Consider the following 23,678-nt stretch of genomic DNA (forward strand, 5'->3'; position numbering starts at 1 on the left):
TCACATGAGGAAGTCCCGAGTTACAGAACATGGCAGAAAACTATGTACCTAGAACTTGCTCTTAACAGCCTGATATGAGTCAGTCCTGCAATTCTGAAAGGAAGACAGAGTCCTGCAACACTTCTTGTCATACTACAGCAAGAGTAAAAATTTTAAACACCTTAATAAAAACATATAAATAAAACTCCACACCACACAAGCAAGACTAGAATTTGCTGTGTAAATATTCTTATAATGCATTGTTTCACTACTACTTCTAACAGAACCCCCAAGTTGCTGCAGCTACATACAAAGCTTGTTGTGAACTGAGTCTCAGGAGAACAGAAAATCCTGATAGTCACAAGAAGGCAGCTTCACACCATGCCATCCACCTTATTACAGACAGCACTCACTCCAAATCATTTATACAGCTGTCTTTGACATCCCTAGCTAAGGTAGGCTATAAATTTACATCTTAGTGTTACTATCGGGCACTCTATTGGAAGCACCATCTTAAAGGCTCTTCTCCCACCAAAGCAGCTTGCCCATAAGGCATACTATTTTCCTTCATACTATCCACTAGCAGACTTTCAAAATAGGCTTCACTTGATGACTGATCAATACAACTATTTGCTCTAGCAAAGACTCCCTGTGAACAATGACCAACACACACTTCACAGAAGCTGTTATGAACAGAATTAGAGCTCAAAAAGTTCAATCATCATATAAGGAAACCTAAAACCAGGTCAGATGCGGCTGTTAATTTGCAAAGGCCTACCAATTAGAAAACACTCCCCTGTTCTCACACCCTACCAGCCCTGCACTTTGGAATCAGTATCCTGATTTCTGGTCAATGAGCAGTACTGGAAAGCCTTGCAGGCTTTTTCATTTTTGCAAGGGCTTAAGTGAGCTAAAATCTCAAGGAATTACTATGTTCTGGACAGACTACTGCAGATGTTAGTCTACAACCAGATACATTAGCTCGTTCCTATGTAAGTGTTCTCATGCTTTCACAGTTAAGATGCTAAATATTACCATTAGTTCTGGATCTGTTTCAAAAAACTTCAAGCAGACTTCTGCTTGAATCAGAGTACAAAACAAGTCATATTCTTTCCCCAAAACTTTCTGCCAAACTTCTCTGGATTTCTAATTCTGTCTTGATTTTACAGGTCTCCTGTCCTTATCACAAGAGTTAATTCACTTCCTAAGAAGAAATTATTTTTTTCTTCCCCTCCCTGCCCTGCCCTCCCCTCCCTTTTTATTTATTTATTTATTTTTGCTAAAACCACTATCAGACTCACAGATTTATGAGAGAGCCAGTCAACATAACTTGCAGGTGTAGTCACATCCCTGGATCCACTTTTCAGTTATACTTACGTCAGCTTTAATCTTTTAATGTGACCTGGCATCACAGGAACATACAGCATTTTGACTCCCTGTACAACCATAGTTGGTTCAATTCCATATTTCTCCTGGAATTCACAAATTAAAACTTATTAAAAGAGCATGCCATTTGCACAAGCCACTAGATCCAACTAGTGCTCATACTATAGCTAGCTAGTCAAAAACCCCACCAGAAAATACGGTAATGTATGGAAGATGACAGTCTATTAAGATACATTTAAATAAATGGAATTACCAAAGAATTTCAAAATAGGTTTGGACATATTTACTGAGAGACTTATGCTACCATTCATATTAATTCTTTCTGTAATTATTCTGGTTTCAACAATAACTTTACAAGGGCCTAAACAAAAAAAAACCAAAACAAACAAACAAAAAAAACAACTTTCCCTTCATCTTGTATTAAACCAGTACAATGGATGATGGATGACATCTTACTCTGACAGCGTTTATGAAGTCCAAGAGTGTAAAATCCTCTTTTCCATAAATTGTCCACCTGTCCCAGATTGTAAATGATATCTCGTTTCTGTTTTAAAAAGAGAAAGACTATTTGTTAAGCTACAGTGTGAACTCAGGCATTGCCTTTAAACATATATTGAAGAATTGCTGTCTCTTCTGCTGACTTGTTTTACCTTGAGCAAAAAATCTCTTCCTTCTCTGCTGCCATTTCTCCTGCCCTTTGATCTGGCTAAGTATAAAACACTTGAAGTTAAAACTCTTAGTTTTCTAAGAGTTCACCAGAGTTTTCTAAGTTCACCAACTGTCAGTGAACTTACTGAACTTTCAGACCTACTGAAAAATAGACTTTAGCAAGAATTGTGTTCAGTCTGAGCATACAGGATGTTTATTAATAACAGTGTTGTGTGTCTACCTTGCCTAGATTCTTAGAGCCTAGTAACAAATAGCTTCCACTGAAAATAAAACCAAACCATTAAAACCAGTAGTTTTAAAATTAGGACAGAAGAATATACGTATGTGCTGCATTTTCCAAACAAAAGTTCTTGAGCTATGCAGTGCAAGACAACTGTGCTAGTACTAAGAATATCAGTTAGTTACATCTTTAGTGGCATACAGTAAATGGATAAATGAGTTTGATAGCAAGCATTAAGTGATTCATGATCTTGCATGTTAAAAGAAAAAAAGTCCACCCAAAATTGAATATTTATGTATCTGTGTTTAATTGGAACATGACCATGAACTTGTGGTTGCATCCAATTTCTTCTATAAGAGCAAATAAGGCCTAAATATGATTATCTGAAGGCCTTAATACAATTATCTGGATTTAACACTTATACAAACCTTGCACTTGATATAATGTCACACTAAGGGTCAAATGCTGAGTTTCCAGAATACCACTTCTGTCCTTCCTACCTTATTTCAGTTCTTCTTACTTCAGCAGTTTCTGTGAAGACTATTATCGGAATGGCTAAGTTCAGGAAACAGTTCTTGTATGCATCAGCAGCATAGCCACCCACAACTTTGATGAGTTCCAGTGCAACCTGCAATAAGCACAAATCACATGCTCCCATGAGACCAAACACGTGACCTAAACCTTGTATTGTCAGTAACGCTAATTTAGTTAAGAAGTCACACAACTGTAGGATAAGATGTACATGAGACTGGCCTTTGTCCAGTCACAGTGAGTCACGTCAACAGATACTACCCAAATACGCTACAGAAACCAATAACGTTACTGCAAATCAAAATATTTCAATGTGCAAGAATGTTCCAGTGAAGGACTCTTCCAAATTCTTTCATCAGTGATTAATTCATGATACTTCCATTAAGTATGCAGTTCTGTTCAGGTATACAGATGTGAACTACCACAGAATAGATCCTTTCCAAACTTGACACTTGCACTCGTGAAAATTAATATGAATTGCAGAAAACAAACCAAAATGCCAATCTCCAGCTCCTCTTCCTGGTCAGTGAGTCAGGAATTAAAGTATTCTGGGCCTACCACAGCTAGAACCAGTAGCAACCCTTAGGACTGGTATATGAGGGGAAAAAAAAAACATAACCAAACAATTGAAGTTTTAGTTTCTATATGGCATGATAACTATTCCTATCACTGAGATACCTCTCAGCTACTACTGAGTTTTTGGTGTAAAAAAGCCTCCCCTGCCAAACACCGCTACATGAATCAAAACTGCGAGACACAAGGGTATTTCAGATTTTCAAGCTGCAAACATATATATCTTCATGTTGCCCCTTGACTGGTAAAGTATGTCCTGCTTTACACAAAGGGTGCATATATTTTTAAGTAGCTAAATAAAGAACAGTTCCAGGTCTTATGATATTGCTTTAATGTGGTTCTGCTGTAATCATAATTCTAGGCTGTTCTCTCTCTCTCTCTCTCTCTCATCTTGCCAAGATGGAAACTGATGGGAAGCATATGCAACACTCACTAGCGAACAGCTAAGACTGATTAAATACAGCTCTCTTGCCTGTATTACCAAATAAAAGTCTGTGCACAGAATAATCGTAATAAAAATCAACACAAGAAGCCCAGCTTACAATTCCACTGACCTTTGTTGACCTTTGGCAGAATTTCATACAATATATGTGAAAATATTTATGACATGTACTGGTAATTATCATCATGGACTGAATATATCATGATCTTTAATGAGTTAAAAAAACATGTCTTTAATGGAGCTCCATCAGGACAGCATTAATCAATACATAGACAGTGCTGGCTTTAAGCATGGAAAAGTAAAAGGAATAAACATTCATTTCAACATTTTGCCAAAGCTCTTGTAAAACAGCTTCTCAATACAAAACTATACTTACCAGCCCTGACACTGCAGCAGTAGCTGTTGCAATTGCAGGAATGATCTTTCCAGCAATGCGCTTTGTTTTGAAGCGATCTGCTGGTTCAATGTTGTACATCTTGGCTCTCAAGTTTGATGCAGCTGTTATGAAATCTATATGCCCATTACTATCATCATCTTTTTCAAAGGAGATGGGCTTCATCTGCAAGTCACCTGCTCATGAAAAAAAAACCAAAAGCAGTCATCAGAAGACTGACGACGTCCTGAACGTAAGCTGTACAGAAGCAGAACCTTAACAAACTACAAATTTTAAGTACTGGAACCTGGCGCAGGACTTTTAACATGTTTTTCCATGCTAGAAGGGGAAACACCCCTCCCAACACCAATGACAACATTGTTAGACATGAATAAAGAAAGAGAAGTATCAGTGAGGATGTAAAAAATTATTTTCCTCCAGGAATAGATTTTAGATTGTTCTGTGGATGTTGCTTACACCCCCTGCCTCCTTTAGTTCCCTCCTTTGAGAATTCCCTCTGTAAGCCTGGTTAGTCTGTAACCATTTCAGTATGGGCTCAGGCACATGAACAGATTATCCTCACTACTTGTTCTTCACTGGTAAGTTCTCCCATGGCAACTAAAAGACCAAGTGTTGGAGAGATGGTTACGGGTTGACTCCCTGTAGCTTAAAGTCAGGCTAATCTTTCTCCCCTGTGGTCACAGGCTATGAATGCACACATGCTCCCCAGTACAAGAGAGGCACAGAGCTACTGGAGAGAGTCCAGCACAGGGCTATGAAGATGATGAGAGGACTGGAGCATCTCCCCTATACGGAAAGGCTGTGACAGCTGGGCCTGTTCAGCCTAGAGGAGACTAGGCTGATAGGGGAAGTATCTTATCAATGTATACAAATATCTTAGGGGAGGGTATCAAGAGGATGGGGCCAGACTTTTTCCAGTGGTGCCCACTAATAGGACAAGAGGCAATGGACACAAACTGAAACACAGAAAGTTCCATCTAAACATAAGAAAAGCCCTTCTTTACTGTGAGGCTGACTGAGCAGGTCAGGTTGCCCAGAGAGGCTGAGGAATCTCCTTCCTTGGAGATATTCAAAAGCTGTCCAGACATGTTCTTGGGCAATGTGGTCTAGGTGACCCTGTTTGAGCAGGAGGGTTGGACTAGATGATCTCTAGAAGTCCCTTCCAACCTCAACCACTCTGTGACTCTGTGGGATCATTCGCCTCCTTAGTGTTCAGTGCCCTGCTGTCTGCTCACAGTCATCATGACTATACCTATGCATAATAGAGAATCCTAAAATTTGCAGGAAATCTCATAAAGATGCATAGGGCAATGTCAAACAATAAGGACAGCTACCTACATAGTACTCAAGGAAGCTTTAGTAATCAGCTACCTGCTTTTTGTAGAATTACTGAGCAGTTTTATTAAAAAACTTGAGTTTCAAGCAACTAGCAGTGCAATTGCAAGCCATTACTAAGCTGTAAAGCCAGCTTTCACTACTCACTTTCCAAAGCTTCATTGGATAATATAGACTTTTCCAGCTGGAAAATAGCATTTCTTTCATCTTCACTGCTGACTGGAATATGATCTGGTTTCCTTGCAGTTTCATCTGTCTGTACAACCTGCAACCATACACACTGCTTGAGTAATTAAATATATTATCCTTGTGTACCAAAAAAGAGTGAAGCATACTAGACTTGCTGGCTTCTCTGCATTACTATCAACTCCTTCCCTCTAAATATATTCTACAGTGAAATGCAACAGAATGCCAACTGCACAGTTGCTTCAGGTTTAAGATTTTCTTTCCTGATTACAATGCCGTTTAAAAACAATCTTCTGGAAGCATGCAATGCAACACAACTGCATGCAAATTCACAATCCCCAGGAATTAGACAAAGAACTACAAGTTAATCTTTGCTGCCAAATATTTTAACCAATTGCAGTTGGATGGGCCTACTGCAATGCCAGGTAACGAGTCAGGATACCAGTTTTATTTCATGAGGCAAGCACTCATGAGGCAAGCATTAATATTGGGCAAGAAAATATGAAACTACCTTAGAACAACTTACTCGCTATTTTTAAGTGATGTGCTATTTTTATTATTGTGCTAACCACTGCACAATAGCACTTAGGGTATTTTGAAATGAACACTTCAAACACAAATGTAAAAGTAATAACACTTTCTTCATCTTTTCTAGAAAGAAATAACAAATTGACACTGATCAAGGATTATTTCAAAAGTCACTTTTGAGTGATTTTACTATTTTCATTTACAACATAACTGTTGTGCAGGCCTAGAAAAGCTTACAGATGTAAAAATTACACTTGTACAAGGAAAAAGCTAATACAAGAAGCCACTTGCAATAGTCCCCCCAAAGATTCACCTTGTATTTAGCATATGGTACATGGATACCTTAGCTATATAAAATTAAAGCAATCCTGCATGCCACACTCTTGTTTCCCTAAGTAAGCTTTTCATTCATATTTATTTCTGACTAGCATCAATGCAAGAAGTAGTGTGAAGTACAGGACACTGCATGTGGACTCCCCTCCCTACCCCTTTAAATTAAATAATTAACTTACCTTATTTGAAGGTCTGAATTCCGGTACCTTTACAGCTGAAATTATCTTCAAAATAACTTCTTCTGAGAAATCCTGTTTTCAAAGAAAAAGGATTTAAAGTCTCATCCGCTCAACCCTCCCCACAAAGGAGATTCTATGCCCAGTAGTATTTCAAATACCCAAACCAAAAAAAAACCCACAAGCAGTCAAGGGAGGAAAACTAAATGTAACCTTTGTATAAAGACTCCCACAACCATTTTGCTATGAAAAGCAAAAATAAGTAAAGTGCAAACATACCTTTGTACAGAATGTAAGATTTGTATTTGTATGATTTTGATAAGCATGCATGTAGAATGGATACTGGAGTTAAAAATCAAACTTAATAATATCATCTAGCATTTCAATGTAGTTTAAAATGTCTATATTGCCTTTTGTCCAAGCACCAACACCCTGGAACCAAAGGCAACTGGCAAGCTTGAGACAGCGTAACTACTTGTTACCATACATCTGATTTCTGCAGGTATGCCATGAGGGAAGAGGTCACATTTCTTTTATCTGGTGTTTGCAACACAAGTGGCACAGTAGTTGTGCACTCATAGTAATTTTGCTCTGCAACGCACACTAAGTCTGACCAGTCTAGAACTTGTCAGCCTCACTGCACTGCCCCAGATCCATCTCCAACTTGCAACTCCTAAGCGCAGATAGGAGAGTGCTCCTCATGATGGAGTGGTTCAAGAAATCAGGAGCAAAATGTAAACATGACTTGCAGGAAGATCCAGTTAGAAGAAAAAAAAAAAAAAGGTAACATGAAAAACAAAGAATAAGCAATACAGGCTGTCAGAGTAGTAAAAAACAAAACAAAAATGATAAAAAGGCCTAAGGATATTTTCTTTCAGTTTAGTTATATTGCACAGCAGATAGATCCATCAAAATAAGAATTTGAGTTCAGAACTTGCTGAAATTATTTAATATGCTAGTCATTTATTTTCCTTACTGGAAATCCAAATAAAGAAGACTAAGTGTAACAGTTGCAGAAGAGCCAGTACTGAAAGACCGAATACTTTAAGAATTATTTTAATCAGTACTTGGAAAGGACTGGCAACAGGACACTGGACCAAAACTGAAAGTGAATATCCAAGTTAAGAGATGGGAACGCTGTTATAATATGGATTACCTTTTCTGTGAAAGGAACACAGTACACTGTTGCAAAGAGTTTCGCGGCACTCACAATGAAAGCATAGTGCCTGAAGAAAAGAGAAGGTTTTTTTATTTAAATTTGGTTTGCTCAAATGAAGCAGGTCCTGAGAAAACACACCAAGAAACACCATTTCTGCCCTTCAGAGCCCACAGTCCAAAATGGGTAACAACTGTGGAAGGATTCAGAAGTCCTCCCCAAAACTGAGCAACCTTTGATGAGTGAAGAGGGATTTAATATAGAATAAGTCATATTTCCTTAACCTCTGCAGTCAAGACAAGGACTGCAAATCCTCACAAAAGAATAGTGTGCCCAAATAAGGCTTCACTCCAGAAAGACTTTGATACTTCCAATAATCTGTTTTTCATATAAACTAAGAATGAGGATAAGGACAGTTTCTCAAGGCAGGCACAGGCATGCAACAGACCAGTGCTTTCAGACAAGACAATCACACCAAGCTTTTAAATGATCTGTAACACCCAACCCATCTAGATCAGCCCCAAATCATGAGGAAGGAGAAATGGCTTCCCACTACTAGGTCATTTTAGGTAGTCAATTCAATTTGGCATGTCCTTTGTTTTACAAAGCAGTGGTGGGAGGAGGAGAGAGTGGGGTATAAGGACAACAGCCCAGTAGTTGTGTAATCACATCGTAGAAGATCAAATTGGTCACTAGCCAATTTCATGTTAGCTACTGGCAGAACTTTCTGTAACACCCTCCTATCCGATGTTAGTGAAAGTTAAATTACTTGCAGTCAAAGCAAGGAAGTTTACCGAGTCTGCCACAGCATAAGACTGTATGCTAGTCCCTAGTGATGAGCAGCCGGTCAGCTATTGGCCCGACCTCTAGCGCTACGAAGCCACAGTTTTGCACTTTCTACCACTGTGCGATCAGTTTTATAAGATGCATTGAAATGCACCAGTGGTAGTACCATACTTACAAAGGATTGCTAAATTCAAACTTCACTGGAAAAGGCGGCCTCTTTGGTGACTGCCAGAACAAACCTGATAAGAAGACAGACTTGAGATGAAATCCTAAGCTATCAGAAACAGCAGCACATAGCATACTCCACAAATTCAAAAGAGACACAAATAGATGTCTGTACTTACTTCCATCTTTTAATCGTGTATCGAGGGGAAATGAATGAAGGAGCTGAAGAGCCTAGAGGAAAAACAGTAGATTTAGTCATTTGTCATATACAGATTGACATTAGATGCTCTAAATTAAGCCTTCTTTTTGGTAATAGTGTGAAATCTTGTTACAGCTTTTAGGACATTCCAATTGCAGAGCTGAAATCACTTAGAGGAAAATACAAAACACCTGTGTCGGGGTAGAGAGCTCAAAACCAAGTACTAATAGACAACAAAGAGTGACTTGTCTCTCTATTCACAGTGGGAGCGTGACAATGTCACCTCATCTTTCCTATCTTCAAAAAGATACTTAATCCAATAAGCAAAGTGCTCCCTCAACATCAGTTTAGGATAGCTGCATACCACTTCACAACTCGGAACACAGCATTTTCTTTTAATGCAAGAACTACCACAATCAGCAGGGCTTCCATATACAAGGATATAGTACATTCATTAATACAAAACATCATGAACATGTCTCTTCTGTACAACTCCTCCCCTCTCACATAATTAAGCAACACTGTGAACCAGACTTTCAGAATGACTCACAAGTAGAAATATTTCAGTCACCCTTTCTGTGAAATCTTTGAGAAAAATCAAGGATATCAATATGAGGAGTTAGGTAACAGGAAGTTCAGTGGAAAAAATGCTCTTGTCCTAGGACAATAAACTCCTTCAGTAAAGACATTTGGAAAAATGTAATACTTAGTCAGCCAGATAAAAAGGCAAAACACCTGCACCAAGACTGCTGAATACAGCAACTAGGCCTGACTTAATATACCAGGCTGTAAAACTCAACAGTAGAAAGGGGAAGAGATGTAGTCTTTCTAAGACACTATAAAGTGTAAAGTGCGTTATTTATGGAGAAGAGATGAAGTGTGTGCAAAAGATCTGACATCTAATTATCAACAGTACCAAGTTTTCTAAAAATCCTTATCAACCAAGTGTCATCTCACTTTCAGGTCTTACCTACATACCTTATGGCTAAAATATTTCTCAAATTTTACTCTTGCTAGTTCCACACATTGAGTCCAGTTTCGGGGTCTCCTACCAAGTGTTTTAATAACGTGAAAACAGCCTTCTAAACTCTCTCCTGATTTTATTCTCTAGATACAAAAGGAATTAAGAAAATATTAAAATAGACAAAATTCCACACAATCCAATCACACAGTAAAGAAGATGTTTATTAAGTTACAGGCAAAATGAAACAGAAATTTATCTTGTAAAATATTAACCTTTATGCAATCCTTTTCACTAGGATTTTCCCCAAGTGTTGTGCTCTATTTGTTTCCTACTTCCTGTCAGTTCTAGCAATAATGAGCCATTAGAGATTCCCAAGGAAAATATAGAGCAATAAAGCCTAACAGATCACTTGAAACTGATTCTTTGCTTGAGTTTTTTCAGCTGGCTGTACATTAGCTTTCAGTGTGATATCCATTATTTCCAAGTATGCTAGCTGGCAGTGTCTCAGTATTTCTGGTATTTCTGTACGCATGTACAGAAGGCCCATAAACTAGAGAAGCAGTCCACACACAAGACTGGCTCTTACTTACTAGACATGTCAGAAATACTGTTACTATGACAGATGAACTAATTATTTTGCCAAATAAGCTTTCAGATTTACTAAGAAAGTCAGAAAATAAACCAAATCTCACTGAACTTAGTTTTAACTAAAGCTATATGGAATGTGTTTCAATTTATGTATTTTATCACAGCAACTTACTCCTACCTGTAAAACTTCTTCTGCAGACGTATAGGCTTGCCAAAATTTGTTAAACAAGGAAGGCTTGTGAAAAAATGTACTTTCAAACTAAAAAAAAATAAGAAAAAGAATAAATATGGCATTTTGCAAGAACCACAACAGAACCCTCACCTTTCTGAATACACAGTAAGTTACGTCAACAGCCAGTAAGCTGATTCTCATACCTTATCCCTTGCCCACTGTATCGTATGCTCAATGGCAGCTGGGAAAGACTTCAAGGTGCAAAAAGGTATTTCTTCTTCTGGTGGATCCCGCTATATTTAAGGAGAGTTGCAAGTAAATACATGTGTATTAAAGTTTACTGCTAATAACAGCACCAAGAATTTGCAGATTATTTAGAACTGAAATTCCACTGATGTTAAATACAGTATTGCATATTTATGAGGCTTATGCCCTTAAAACAAAATTTGTTTTATAAATACTAACGTGTCACTTTCTGAAAAACCACCTAAACTCAACATCACTGTGGGACAGGTAATAGGACTTGTGAAAAGCAAAATTGAACCTGAAAAATCACACAGTAGAAGCTAGTAGCTAGATTTTTCGGAGATTTGCAGTTCATGTTCACATACACTCACAAGGTGAAATGCACCCTTTCCTTCAAGGAAACACTTTTTTCTTTGTGGAACCTAACAAGACCATATGGATGCTCAACACCCATGCTCCATGTCCACATGGCTCCATTTCCTGGTACCCTCAACCACTGCGTTCCTACTTGGAAAAACTCATCTCACATGGGCTTAAATAGAGAGATTATATTGCAAATGTTTGAGGGTTAATTACCCCCGTTCTCACTCTAACCAAACTGGTACACAATCTTGGAGAAAAAGGCAGATTAATGTCTACCACAGAGGCTTCTGCTTCTCCTACTTCCTTGTGGAGGTGATAACATCCAAGAAAAGAATGAGCTGGCAGAAAGTGAGTCTAAAAAAGGAACCCATGAGCACAAAAACAGATTTCAATGCCCTAGTAGGACTGACTTTTTATTTAGAAGGAAGCTTTTAAGGAAAATAAAAAGTCAATTCTTGAAAACATGTCAGAACTAGGGTTTTTTCCACCCAAATTCTATTTTCTGACTATGAAACAGGGTAAGTTCCTCTTACTAATGATAACAACCCAAACATATTACAATCAAGCACATGACTACCATGAAAAGTACCCTTTTTCAGCCTTAAGTGATGTTCAAGCAAATAAATAAATAAATAAATGGTGTCATTTCACAAGTGAGAGTTTTATTACAAACTCATTCACTCCCCAACACACACTCAACAGAGAAGTTAGCAAGGCTCATGCTTCATGACTTATATCGCAGTTGCTCTTAATTACTGGCCTAGGTGTAGTCACCAGCCAGCTAGCAGGTATGTTACCTTAAGTCTGCTCATATTTTTCTTCCCCTGACATTTTCCTCATAAACCAAGGAAATAATTATTTCTAAATGGGGTTGCAACACAAATGGCCACTTATTTTAGATAGATACATAGAAGAGTAAAGAATCAAAGGGTACTGTGGGATTAGCTACAGAAGGTAAATGATGGTCATAAGACACTTACATGACTGTTATAGGACTCTGTCAGATGAGGCACAATAACTTCTGTGTGTCCTTTAGTTCCCATAGTTCCAGAGTCTATAAGGGGACGCAGGTTTGCTACACAACGACTGACATGGATAGACACAGACAATCAGGGTACAGAGCAATCACTACATCTTGACTTGTACGTTGTACCAGAACATAACCAAAAATTAATCTATGTGCTTTCAGAAGAGTGAAGAGCTTACATCAGATTCAGAAGATGTGAAATAAGGAGAATTATTTCTAGTTAATTCAGGACATCACTTCGGTCAATCCTGTTTTGGATTAGGAGCAGTAATAGTTCTCTTTAAATTTAAACATCCCTACTTGTAAAGTCTAAGTACATACTCTTCTGCACAAATAATTCAACCTTAAACTACCACAATATTCACCCTCTCAAACAGACTTTGACAGTCCTTCATTTCTAAGGATTCCCTCTGAGGCTCTCTGACATGTCAACAGTAGCAGCAGCACAACAGTAGAGTTTGTCTCCACCATGAACATAAATCCCCTTTTTCCCCCCAGACTACTGCCAGCATCCCTTTTAAGGAGCAAGATAAATCCAAGAAAATGGCTATCAGATCTTGCAATTCAGGAAGATTAAGAATAGGAAAGCAGAGTTCAAATAAGAAAGTCAAAGGCAACTCCCACTTTCTTTCCACAACCTACCTATCAATGTATCTCCTTGCTTCAACATTGTCCAAAGCCGTCACAATCACATCTTGCTTGGTATAGAATTCATCACTGTAAGTGTTTTCAGTGGCTGGACAAACTTTATTAATGTATGAGTCAATCTTTAAGGACGGATTGATGTTCAGAGTTGCTTCTGCTGCAGTATAGCTTTTAGGTTTCTAAAAATATAAGCACATATATAAATATACATGTATGTATGTATAAAAACAACATTCAGGTAGACAATGTCTGGGTCACAGAAGTAACACTTTCATTTGCCAATTAGGCAACAATTCACTATCATGGAAATGCTGGCATGCAAAACCAGTAACAAAGGAAATTTTTTTTAAGTATATACCTCACTCACAAACAATTCCCTTATTGACCTAGTTTAATTTTAATTATAAAATGATGGGCAAGATACCACAAGGAGAAAGTGCTTAAATGGTGCAGCAGAAATGTACCAAGTAATCGAAACAGGTGTCACAAGCTGCCTCTCATGCTTTCAAAATGCCGTAAGTAGCAGTACAGAGCTATCAAAGAATAAACTCACTGTGACTATGTCTACGCAGCGCAGACATCATAAACCTATGAACAATCACATTGCTGCAATGCATTCCACACAAATCCATTTTCTTAAGCTAGACTGGAATAGAGTTCTTAATCTACCCGGTAATTCCAGCCATTTTAAAAGATTGTATTTGAATATCTAGAGATAAACACTTTGAACACTGGAACTCAAGACCCTGTGGCTTGGAAAACCTTGCAGAGTTCACTTTCTGTTTATCTATCCATCCCAAATGTAATCTGTTTGCAGATTTGCCAGATATAAACAGTAGGCAGAGAATTCAGCTGATGGGGTTCCCCAGCCCAAAATCTATTTCCCATTGCTGTCCAGATCTGAGCAACCCTCCTTATTCTCTGCTGCATTTGCAACTACTGGGACCCTCTTTCTGCTTTTAAAGAGTTAAACATTTTTGCATCATCTATTTACTGAATGTATTCTTTTTTTAAACAAGCTATTTCCTGCTTAATGAAGACTGAATTGAGACAGGATACATTTCTTACCAAGAGCCCATACAAACATGAGATTTAAACTGCAGCTCACCATAACAGATATCTTGGCCCTGAAGGAATTAAAGCTGTAGAACAGTATTTCAGAAAATCTAGGCTTCAGTGTCCAGCTAACATTTAGGTAAAATTCCATTAGTAGTTCTTCTATTGAGGACAGAATCTCTAATGAGGATATTGAGGATAACTCCTACTGCCATCTTTCCCTCCCCTTGAATTTCAATGGTCTAATAAAGCATTTCTGGCATATTAATTCATGGCAGCTTCTTACGCAACACAGTATTTTTGATCTGATTCTTTGATAGGTGATACCTCTCCCACTTGCAAGTAAAGACAGAAGTATAAGCAAAAGTCACACCAGCCAAGTTTATGTAACCAATACCAGTTGAAAGTGGGATGCCAGCATAGTCTAGGTGCTGTTTAAAATTATATTGGACTAGAGCCATAAAGCCTTCTCTGCACAGGAGCACATACAGGTTGAACCTTCAGTGGAAGCACAGAGCAAGAAAAGAGAACAACAGCCCAGAAAAAATATCAGAGAAAAAAGCCTACCTGTATATGATGAGGTCGAAAAAGAAACTGCCTGTTGAGGTTGGATTTCTCAATCAAGTCTGGATCTGTAATTGTAACCTAAGTCAGAAAGGGCAAAAAGCAACAGCTGAAGTTATAACCAGAAACTTGTCAAAATAGAACACTGTTGTTGCCATCCGCTGTGGCTAAAACCTCTGCCTATACCCATGCCGGCTGATTAAGAACAACAAGGTTGCTACAAGTATATTCTGCTCCTAATTACACACTTACTCTACTTAATGCTGAGGCCATTTTCCCTCTACCCAGAGCTCAACCTGAAATGAGGCTCCAACTTTTTAACAACACTTTCTTGTAGACTCTAATTATTCTTTGTGACATTACTGTTTCTTGGGCAAAGCAAAGTCAATGGGTACATGCAACTCACCAATCCTTTGTCTTGTCCAGTACCAACACCAAGAAGCGCAAAGTTTTTTAACATTTCGCAGCCTATTGCTCCACAGCCAACCTAAAGAGAACAATATTTTTAGAGTCAGAAACATAAGTGAAAATGATGAAAGCAATCCAGGAGTTTCCAGAGCGTGTTAAGGATAGCTTAACACAGGCCTAAGATGAACCAACCAGAGGTGACACTTCCGGATCTGCTGCTTACTAATAAAGGAGAACTGCTTAGAAACTAGGAGAAAGATAACTACCAAGGAAGTAGTCAAGAAGGAGAGAACTACCAGCATCTGAGAAGAATCAAGTAAGGGACCCCTGGAGAGATCAACCCACACAAAAGCATAGGACTTGACAGGATGCATCCAAGGGTGCTGAATGCTGGCTGACACCATTGCAGGCTGCTCTCCATCATCTTTGAAAAGTTGTGACGGTCAAGGACACTCCCCAGTGACTGGAGAAAGACAAATCTTACAGCCATCTTCAAGAAGGACAATTTCAGGAACTACAGCCTTGTCAGTCTTACTTTGGTCCCTCAATCATGGAGCAAGCCCTCTTGGAAGTTGTTTCTGAACAAATATTGGAGGAGATGTGACTGGGAATAGCCAGCATGGATTCATGAATGCTGAATCATACTTGTCAAGCTGATTGCCTTCTATGATAAAATTACAAAATGTTTGGACAAGGGAAAAGAGTGCTATGTTGTTCATCTTGATTTTGGCAAGGCTTTCAACAGAGACTCCTCTAGTATCCTTGTATCCAAGCTGGGATGTTATGGTTGAGATTTGTGGGCTAAAAGATGGGTGAAAAACTAGCTAACTCAAAGGGTAGTGGTTTATGACTGATGCTCTGCCTGTAAGCTGGTTAGAAGCGAAGTTTCTCAGCAGTTTGTACTGGGACCTACCCTGTTTAATAATTTTAATCCATGTCCTGGAGGGGATTGAACATGCCTTCATCAAGTTCAGCAATGAAAAAGTTCCTTATCTTGGGAGAGAAGTTACTTGAGAACAGAGCTGCCATTCAGAGGGACCAAAGCAGGCAAGAGGAATCCCCTGAAATTCAGTAAGGACAAACACAGACTCCTGCAGCAGAGGTAGAGCAACCCTTTGCTATGGCACAGCCCGGGTAGGCAGTGGTGCTGCTGAGATGGTTTCCTGGCAAACAGCAAACTAAACATCAGACACTGCCCTGGCAGCAACAAAGATGAAGGGCACACTGGGCAGTATTAGCAGAGGCACATTCAGCAGATCAAGGGAAGCACTTGTTAGACCGTATCTAGAAAACGGCATCCAGTTTTCGGCCCACCAATTAAAAAAAAAAAAAAAAAAAAAAAAAAAAAAAAAAGAAAAAGCTGTTAAGCTGTTCATAAGTTTAGGTACGTCCATTTATATGGTCAGGGGACTGGAGCACTTGCCCTATGAAGAGAGGCTGAGGGAACTAGGCTTCTTTAACCTGGAAAAGAAAAGGCTTGGGGAAGGGGGTGGGGACCTAATAGCTGCTTCCTAAAACCCAAGAGAAGGTTATTGCAAAGACAAAAACAGGTGCTTTAGAGGTGCACAACAGAAGGAAAAGAGACAACGCTCAAAAAAAATGAAATAAGGAAGGTTCTAATTTGACATGAAGAAACATTTTTCCACCGTGCAAGTAAACAGCATTGGAAGAGGTTGTCCAGAGATGTCATGCAAGCTCTGTCCTTTGGATGTTTTCAAGACCCAACTGAATTCCAAGCTACAAAGCTATCTCCAGAATCTAAGCACTGTGCAGGAGACTCTGTGCCCAATGCAACTTAGACAAGTCCTATGACAATTCTGGACCATTAACTCTGCAATGACACACATAATCAGGGCCACTCACACTGACTGGAAGACAGTTGGCATTAGCTGTGTTAGCAAAGAGTATTTGCAAAAAGCCTAACAATGTCAGTCATACTCACCAAGAAAACATTCAAATCATGCAGCTTCTGGCACAGAGAGTCTCCAATACAAGCCCTCAAGGCATCATACCTATCTCCCCTTTGCAAGCATAGGGGATAAAAACAGAAGAGTAGCAAGTTGTCATTTATCATGTTCATGTTAGTATCACTGGTGCCAACCTGTACATGGATGTAAACTGACAGAATCAGACTGAGTCCCCTATAACTCTTATTCCTCCCATGCTCTGAAATAAGACACACATTCTCACCTCAGAAACTGTACCTCCAGCAGATTACACTGAACTAACTTAAAAAAAGCAAGCCTGTCTGAGAATCAGATGTGAGCAGTATATAAAAGAGCAGATTGTATTTATATTTACCGTGGGAGAAATTCTTCACAGCTTGTCTTTTCTAGTGGTGTAACAATGTCTAACATATCTATATATAGCTGTAGGAGGGGGAAAAAAAATACCACAAAAATATTTGTTACTTAAGCTTAAAAAAAACAAAACAAATATTTTCTGTATAAAACAAAATCTACAAATTTAAAGAACAAGGTCTGTACTGCCAATGGAAGACTATACAGCATTCAGTTACTTTTAGAAGACAGGAAAAAGCGTCTGGCCCACAGAGGAAAAAGCTCACCGAGATTTGAGCCACAAACTCAGTATATTGTGACCAGCATATTATTACTCCAAATCCCCTCAAAAAGGCTGCACAGTTTTAAGATAACTTTACTCTTGCCACTAGTTCTGGGGTGCTGAAAGCACTGCTGGTGTGTGTAGTGGCTTTAGCTGGGATTTGGAATGGATCATACCTTGCAGTCATTCACAGCCAAGCCGATGCTCGCCTGACTTATAGCAAACTGAATGCAATGCCTGAATCCCCTAGATGAATGCTTTATCTAAACCAGCTGCACTTTCACTGCGTGCTTCATGCACAAAACTGCAGTATTTTCACCCACATTGAGTCTCTAATTTTCTTCTTTTTGTTAAAGAAGTTGCTTAGGCTGTTTTGCTCAGACAGCACTCATACGCAGCCTCTGTCATCCATTCATAACATCACCATCAAACTAAAGGTACAAAAGCAAAAACAGCTTTACCCATTGTTGCAACGGAGAAAATTTTCCTGTTACTGCCTTCAAGACTTCCTGGCTAGCAACACCACCCACTGCTGCAGCCAGAGGAGCTAAAAATCCCTGAGCAGTCCTAGAGAGCCACTTCACCACATCTCCATTCACCTGAGGCTGAAAAATAAGACACAGTAACAACAGCTTTATCCTTCCAACCAAGAAAGTCAGTGCTTGTATTATACCACCCTGCATGGCATTTAAAACAAACACCTAAACCATCTAAAGACAGATACAAAGCCTAGAGCAAGAGCCAACAACTGAAGCACCGCATTTAGACAGGTAAATGAGCACATTCTAATGCTGCTTATTCACTACTCACCTTGTTTTCCAGTGTTTCACTTACAGACATGGCTATTTTCAGCATTTCCTCAGCATCCTGAAGGCATCTAGACAAGAGTGGAAACAATAATGATCATTTAAACACTCCAGATTCCTTCTAGAAACATGATCAACCAAGAACAAAGCATTTGTTTATAAACAGTAGGAAGAGTTTAGAAATTTATATTGGTTTTAACATTAAGATGATTAAAAGCATTGAATATATACTTCTAAACATTAAGGTTAGGTCAAGAACAAGAGTCTCATTGTCTCTTTCTGTCAACGAAGGCTTAGGAGGTGTCACTGCTATATTGGGAAAGCCCTGTTTCAAACCCAGACCGGCATCAGGTGACATTTTCCATCTAGATGTAGCTTTTCAGTTCTGTGTCATCTATTATTAGATGGACCAGGCACCATGTCACACATCCATTCAGTAACTACAATAAAAAGAGATCTGTCCAATTAAAGGCTATCACAGCTAGTGAGCATAAGACTGCTACATTACCCAATGTTTGGGATGCGACCAAAGCTCTCCTGGAAGTGGTTCAAGGCAAGCATGGCAATGTGGATCTGTAGAGGGGCCTGTTAAGTCAATAGGGAACAAAAGCAATTGTTTATTTGAACTGTTGCTACCATTTTGTACCTTGTTTCTTAAATGTACAGCTCCAATAGAGTTTGTATCTAAAGCGTATTAAAAAGTGAATTTAAAATACCTCCCACTAGTGGTTTTAAAAACTGAAAATATAAAATATTGCCCAGTAGTAACATAACACCTTTCACACACTCAGCATCCACTAAGTCCAGATAAGGTGTCCCTAAAAAAATTTTGCGTCGAAATTGGAAAACTAGGTAACCTTTTAAAATTAGATATTAGAATGCATTGCTTTTTGACAAACTTTAATACCAAAGCCAAGCATTAAGGATCAGAAGTAGAAAAACTGAAGAGACAAATCAGATTCATTATCCAGAAAATATTTTTAAAAAAGAAAAATCACTAGATCAACATAATTTAGTTTAATATATGAACGGGCCAGAGATTTACAGGTCTTGCATGTCCATAATACATTACTAAAACTGTGCTAAAGGAAAATACTACCAAATTCTTGTTGAATTTTAAAAATACCTCTTAATATCTTTTTTCAAAGAAAAAAGAAAAGTTATTCTCACACTGCTAATCCAGTTTCCAACCAGTCTGTGATTGACTTTTTCCCTTCATCCCTGCTTCGATTGCTGTGTGATTTTTATCAACCAAACATCACTAAACACAGGAAAAGGCATTGTGTCACTTGCAAAATTTGTATCCCCATGAATTAAGGAGTTATCAAAACCTGAGATTTTAAACAGCACACTTACAGAGAAATGGCTGAACTTAGTACCTGCAATGTCCTCAGCGCAATTCACAGATAACAAGCTTCCACTGGGATTGCAACTCAGATGCATGTTCTGGGTGACTAGATATAAACTGATACCCTACTCTTACTTTTTACTTTAAACTCACATGTAGCTATTACAGAATAAAGAGTTAAAGACGCATATTTTTATACATACAAAGCTGCAGATTATATTCTATATAGTTACAATATTAAAGCACTCACACCCAAATCCCCACACACTAATTACCTCAGGCTTGCTAAAATCTGCAACAAGGCATACTGGATTTGTTAGCTGCTTCTCTAACCGTTCCTGAAAAAAAAAAAAAAAAAGAAAAGAAAAACAAAACAGGATAACAGTACACCCACTTAAGAGCATGGCAGTCACTGCTACATGACAAAACAACACTCATCTTGAAGAGACCAAGAATTAAACATCCTTTCTTTCTAGTTTTTCATTGCTATTATTCTCTCCATTATTAATGTCATATAAGATGCTTAAAACAGTAAGCTACCACAAACTTTCTAGTAAAGTTTCCTATCAGAGTAATCAGTACAGCTGGAAAAAGACAACCAACTTCCAGGCATATCAGACTAAGATATCAGGTCTCACGTCTGAGATAACTGAAGTTCTCGACTTCAGCTCAGAACAGCTAGACCACCTCTGAAAGAGGCAGTCAGTACCTGCAAAGCAGAGAGAGAAGTAGTAATAATAGGCTGTTTACCTCCTGGCGAAAGAGCTGAAGGCACACCTTATTGCCCCAAAACCCAGCTTTTCCAGACCACAAGAGGAAGTTACTGAAGACAAAAGTTGCTGTGAGCCTATGTGCAAGGTAGGAGGGTGGTAGTCTCACTGGTCTTGCTCTTAAATACGGTAACATTGCCACCCTGAATAACATACAGCTATACATGACAGTGGATGTAACAATGTTCACTGGGAAACGGTTTAAGCGAAGGCTCTGTCGAGTTTCACAGTGCCACTGCTCTTTGCTGACGAGGGCTTTATTGGGAGATTTCTCTCATTTATGAGCACAGGGATGTCTTCCATGCTCTCCAAAGTGAGGGGCTGTGTAGTTTCTTGGAGGGAAAGATGATTTCAGAAGTATTTTGGAATTACAAGGAATGTAAAGTCTTGTTTAGATAGGCAGCATCAGAGAGCTGCATCTTACTTCCTTTTTTGTCTCCCGATTTAATTGTTTTAAACTTCTCTCTTCAGTAACAGAAACTATCCCTAGAACAAACGTCACGTGCATGCCATATCCTAGTGGCAAGACCTATGTCTAGAACTGCTCTGAAGTCAGCTACCAGCGATTTTACGTGCACTTGCTTGTGCGCTTGCAGAACATCCCAATTGCACAAGAACAGGAAGCTCCACTTTGCGGACACAAGATACAGCTGGGCAGTGTGTTCTCACAGTAGAAGAGGCTGATCCTCACTCCCAGGTCTTTAGCAGGATGTCCTGGAGCAGCCAGGATCTGCTTTGTGTGGGTAAAAAAGGGGAGGCCGCACAATGCAGTTTGCTATTTCTCTCATACAAACTCATCCAACTGACTCTTCTTCACAAAGGCTGCCAAGAAATCACAAATTTTGGGGCCTTTATGGAACTCCTCAGCAGTATAGGCACAGGTTGCCCATAAAATACCAATTTCTACACTAGTGGGTAACTTTGAAATTGAAGTATTCCATATTCTAAGCCATTTATTAATCAGCATCACCATCCTTTTCGTAAACAGTATAAACCCAAACCATGGGTACCCAAATCATAGCTGACCACTGCTCCCATTCCTTAGCCAAGTTTCACCCCAAGAACCTGGTTCTGTCCAACAAACACTTACAAAGTAAAACATCTTGGGTGTCTTCACTTGGATAGCTATGCCTCCATGTAAGTAAGGCTCCATATCTGTAGTATCACCAATGCTGAAGGAGTAAGGTGACACCACTGAAGAGAGAAGAGAATAAGCACGGTGACAGCGACAGATGAGAAAAAGTTTCAGTATATACTACAATTCTATATATAAGAAAGTGAGGGTTTTTTGCCAATGCTAGTGCACAATCTTTCTTTGAAATCACATGCACAGTTGATCCCGCTAATTTTAACAGGAATGTCCCTCCCTGCCATGTTCTGGGCTAAAGCATTAGTTTCACATGATCTGTTACAAAATACGCTTTTTAAAGGGGCAGCAGATTTAACAACAATTCTGATGACCACAGCTCTGTAACAAACACAAAATCATCATTGGTTTTCTCAGGACTGCACACAGCAGCACCCAGTGTATTGCTCAGAGTAAGATTTTAGCCCAGGGATTAGGACTTCAAAGGATAAAGCAGCTCTGCAACTAGACCATTTAAGTCAAATGCTTCCTCCCATATCATCTGGAGTGTCATTCAGTTAAAGGAACAGGACACAAAAACAAATGTTTTGTTTGCCAAATCACTGGACATGCAAACTGAAACCTAACACTGGGCTTTGATTAAGCGAAAGGAACAGAACATGGCATCAGCACTAGTAAAACAAAACAAAATAGCTCAGAAAAAGCAGACTCAGCCACATATTTCAAGGGTCCTGTTTTAACTTTAAACTACAAAGTAATTTAAAAAAAAGAAAGAAAGAAAGAAGAGAGAGAGAGAGAGAGAGAGAGCACTGAAAAGCAGATCCCAAACAACAAAATAGAGGCCTCTAAATAACAATATAATTCACTCAGCAGATGGAGGACAGTAACCATGAAGGTTGCCAGCTAGTTTCCAGCTCTTCACACTTGCTTGCTAAGCAGTAAATGAAGTTGAAAAGGCTTTATTAGACAGAAATGGAATAAAGATAACACTAGAATGACCTCCACATCAAAAAGAATTTGTGTGTGTGCAAATTCACTCTGGACCCGATACTCTTCTGGCTGCAATAACTATCAGTGCAGTGAGTTAAGAAGGCTGCAAATAAATACATATACAAAAAAGTCAGTAACAGTTTACCTGTTATTTGGTGTGTCGATCCATTTAAACATGACATTCCATTAACTTCCCGAAAGGTTAAAAACTGTCCTGTTTCAAGCCTGTGTGGATGATTTTCAAGGCAAGTGACAATACCAGGATTTGACTGAAAGTAAAAATGGGAAAGTTAGCAAAGAGAAAGAGTCTTGTGTGAAGGGGTTGTACTTTATCCTAGACACACACCTTTATCTGCTGAAACTACATCCACTAACACTTTTACTACCTATGTTCTGTCCCAAGTAGGGAGTTACTACTCCCTACTTAAAATGATAATATATTTTTCTCTTAAATTATTTTCAGTTGCACAGTGCTTTCCCAACACAAACCTACTCATATTTTACAGTTGTCAGCATATTAGTAAACTAAATCGCCATCAGTTCTAACTAGCCATTGTTTTGTTCCGTAGAAGCAGCAAATTGGCATCCTTTTTCTAACCCCAAAATAGACTATACTTACGAAGTAATTTTCATATACATTAGCAGAAGTCTTATGAATGGTCCTTATTATTCCATGCTTCCTTTCCATCTGATCTTTTTAAAGAGGACACCACAAGCTTCCAAAGCCAATGAAGCTGGACATCCTTAATTATAGGAAAGCCACAACCTCAAGGAGATCACAGGCAAACAAGCTTATGCTTGCAGGAGTCTCAGACAACATCACGTCATGCCACAGGATGACATGCCCAACCTCTCAAGCACACAGAAACCCCTCTGCAGTATCGGAGAAACTTCTTCAGGAAGGCCTTGTGGTGCGACTCATGCCATAGAAAAGACGGTGGATTTGCAAGCAAGCCTGGCCTGTAGACACACCTCTTCCTGGACTCCTAGTACTAGAAAGAGTTCTATCAAGTAGTATAAAACT

At 38.9% G+C, this 23,678-nt stretch overlaps 1 protein-coding gene across 4 annotated transcripts in view; it reads right to left on the reverse strand.

Moving 5' to 3' along the window:
• The window catches only part of UBA6 (ubiquitin like modifier activating enzyme 6), a 37,250-nt gene that overhangs the window by 5,534 nt on the left and 8,038 nt on the right, over nt 1–23,678 (reverse strand). For 2 of the 4 annotated variants that reach the window (XM_062574427.1, XM_062574430.1), the window contains 24 exons: nt 22,800–22,923; nt 21,668–21,771; nt 20,083–20,145; nt 18,968–19,044; nt 18,464–18,530; nt 18,115–18,258; nt 17,393–17,460; nt 17,034–17,112; nt 15,090–15,170; nt 14,687–14,764; nt 13,061–13,242; nt 12,372–12,477; nt 10,986–11,075; nt 10,789–10,869; nt 10,037–10,165; nt 9,039–9,090; nt 8,870–8,933; nt 7,909–7,978; nt 6,756–6,827; nt 5,677–5,794; nt 4,177–4,370; nt 2,755–2,882; nt 1,822–1,909; nt 1,357–1,451 (listed from right to left, as the gene is read on the reverse strand). In XM_062574427.1, the coding sequence (XP_062430411.1) occupies nt 1,357–1,451; nt 1,822–1,909; nt 2,755–2,882; nt 4,177–4,370; nt 5,677–5,794; nt 6,756–6,827; nt 7,909–7,978; nt 8,870–8,933; nt 9,039–9,090; nt 10,037–10,165; nt 10,789–10,869; nt 10,986–11,075; nt 12,372–12,477; nt 13,061–13,242; nt 14,687–14,764; nt 15,090–15,170; nt 17,034–17,112; nt 17,393–17,460; nt 18,115–18,258; nt 18,464–18,530; nt 18,968–19,044; nt 20,083–20,145; nt 21,668–21,771; nt 22,800–22,923 (2,354 nt within the window). The remainder of the gene's footprint in view (nt 1–1,356; nt 1,452–1,821; nt 1,910–2,754; nt 2,883–4,176; nt 4,371–5,676; nt 5,795–6,755; nt 6,828–7,908; nt 7,979–8,869; nt 8,934–9,038; nt 9,091–10,036; nt 10,166–10,788; nt 10,870–10,985; nt 11,076–12,371; nt 12,478–13,060; nt 13,243–14,686; nt 14,765–15,089; nt 15,171–17,033; nt 17,113–17,392; nt 17,461–18,114; nt 18,259–18,463; nt 18,531–18,967; nt 19,045–20,082; nt 20,146–21,667; nt 21,772–22,799; nt 22,924–23,678) is intronic. The other 2 variants (XM_062574428.1, XM_062574429.1) reach the window with 2 other exon arrangements.

Source organism: Rhea pennata, chromosome 4 (assembly GCF_028389875.1).
Source record: "Rhea pennata isolate bPtePen1 chromosome 4, bPtePen1.pri, whole genome shotgun sequence".
NCBI lineage: Eukaryota > Metazoa > Chordata > Aves > Rheiformes > Rheidae > Rhea > Rhea pennata.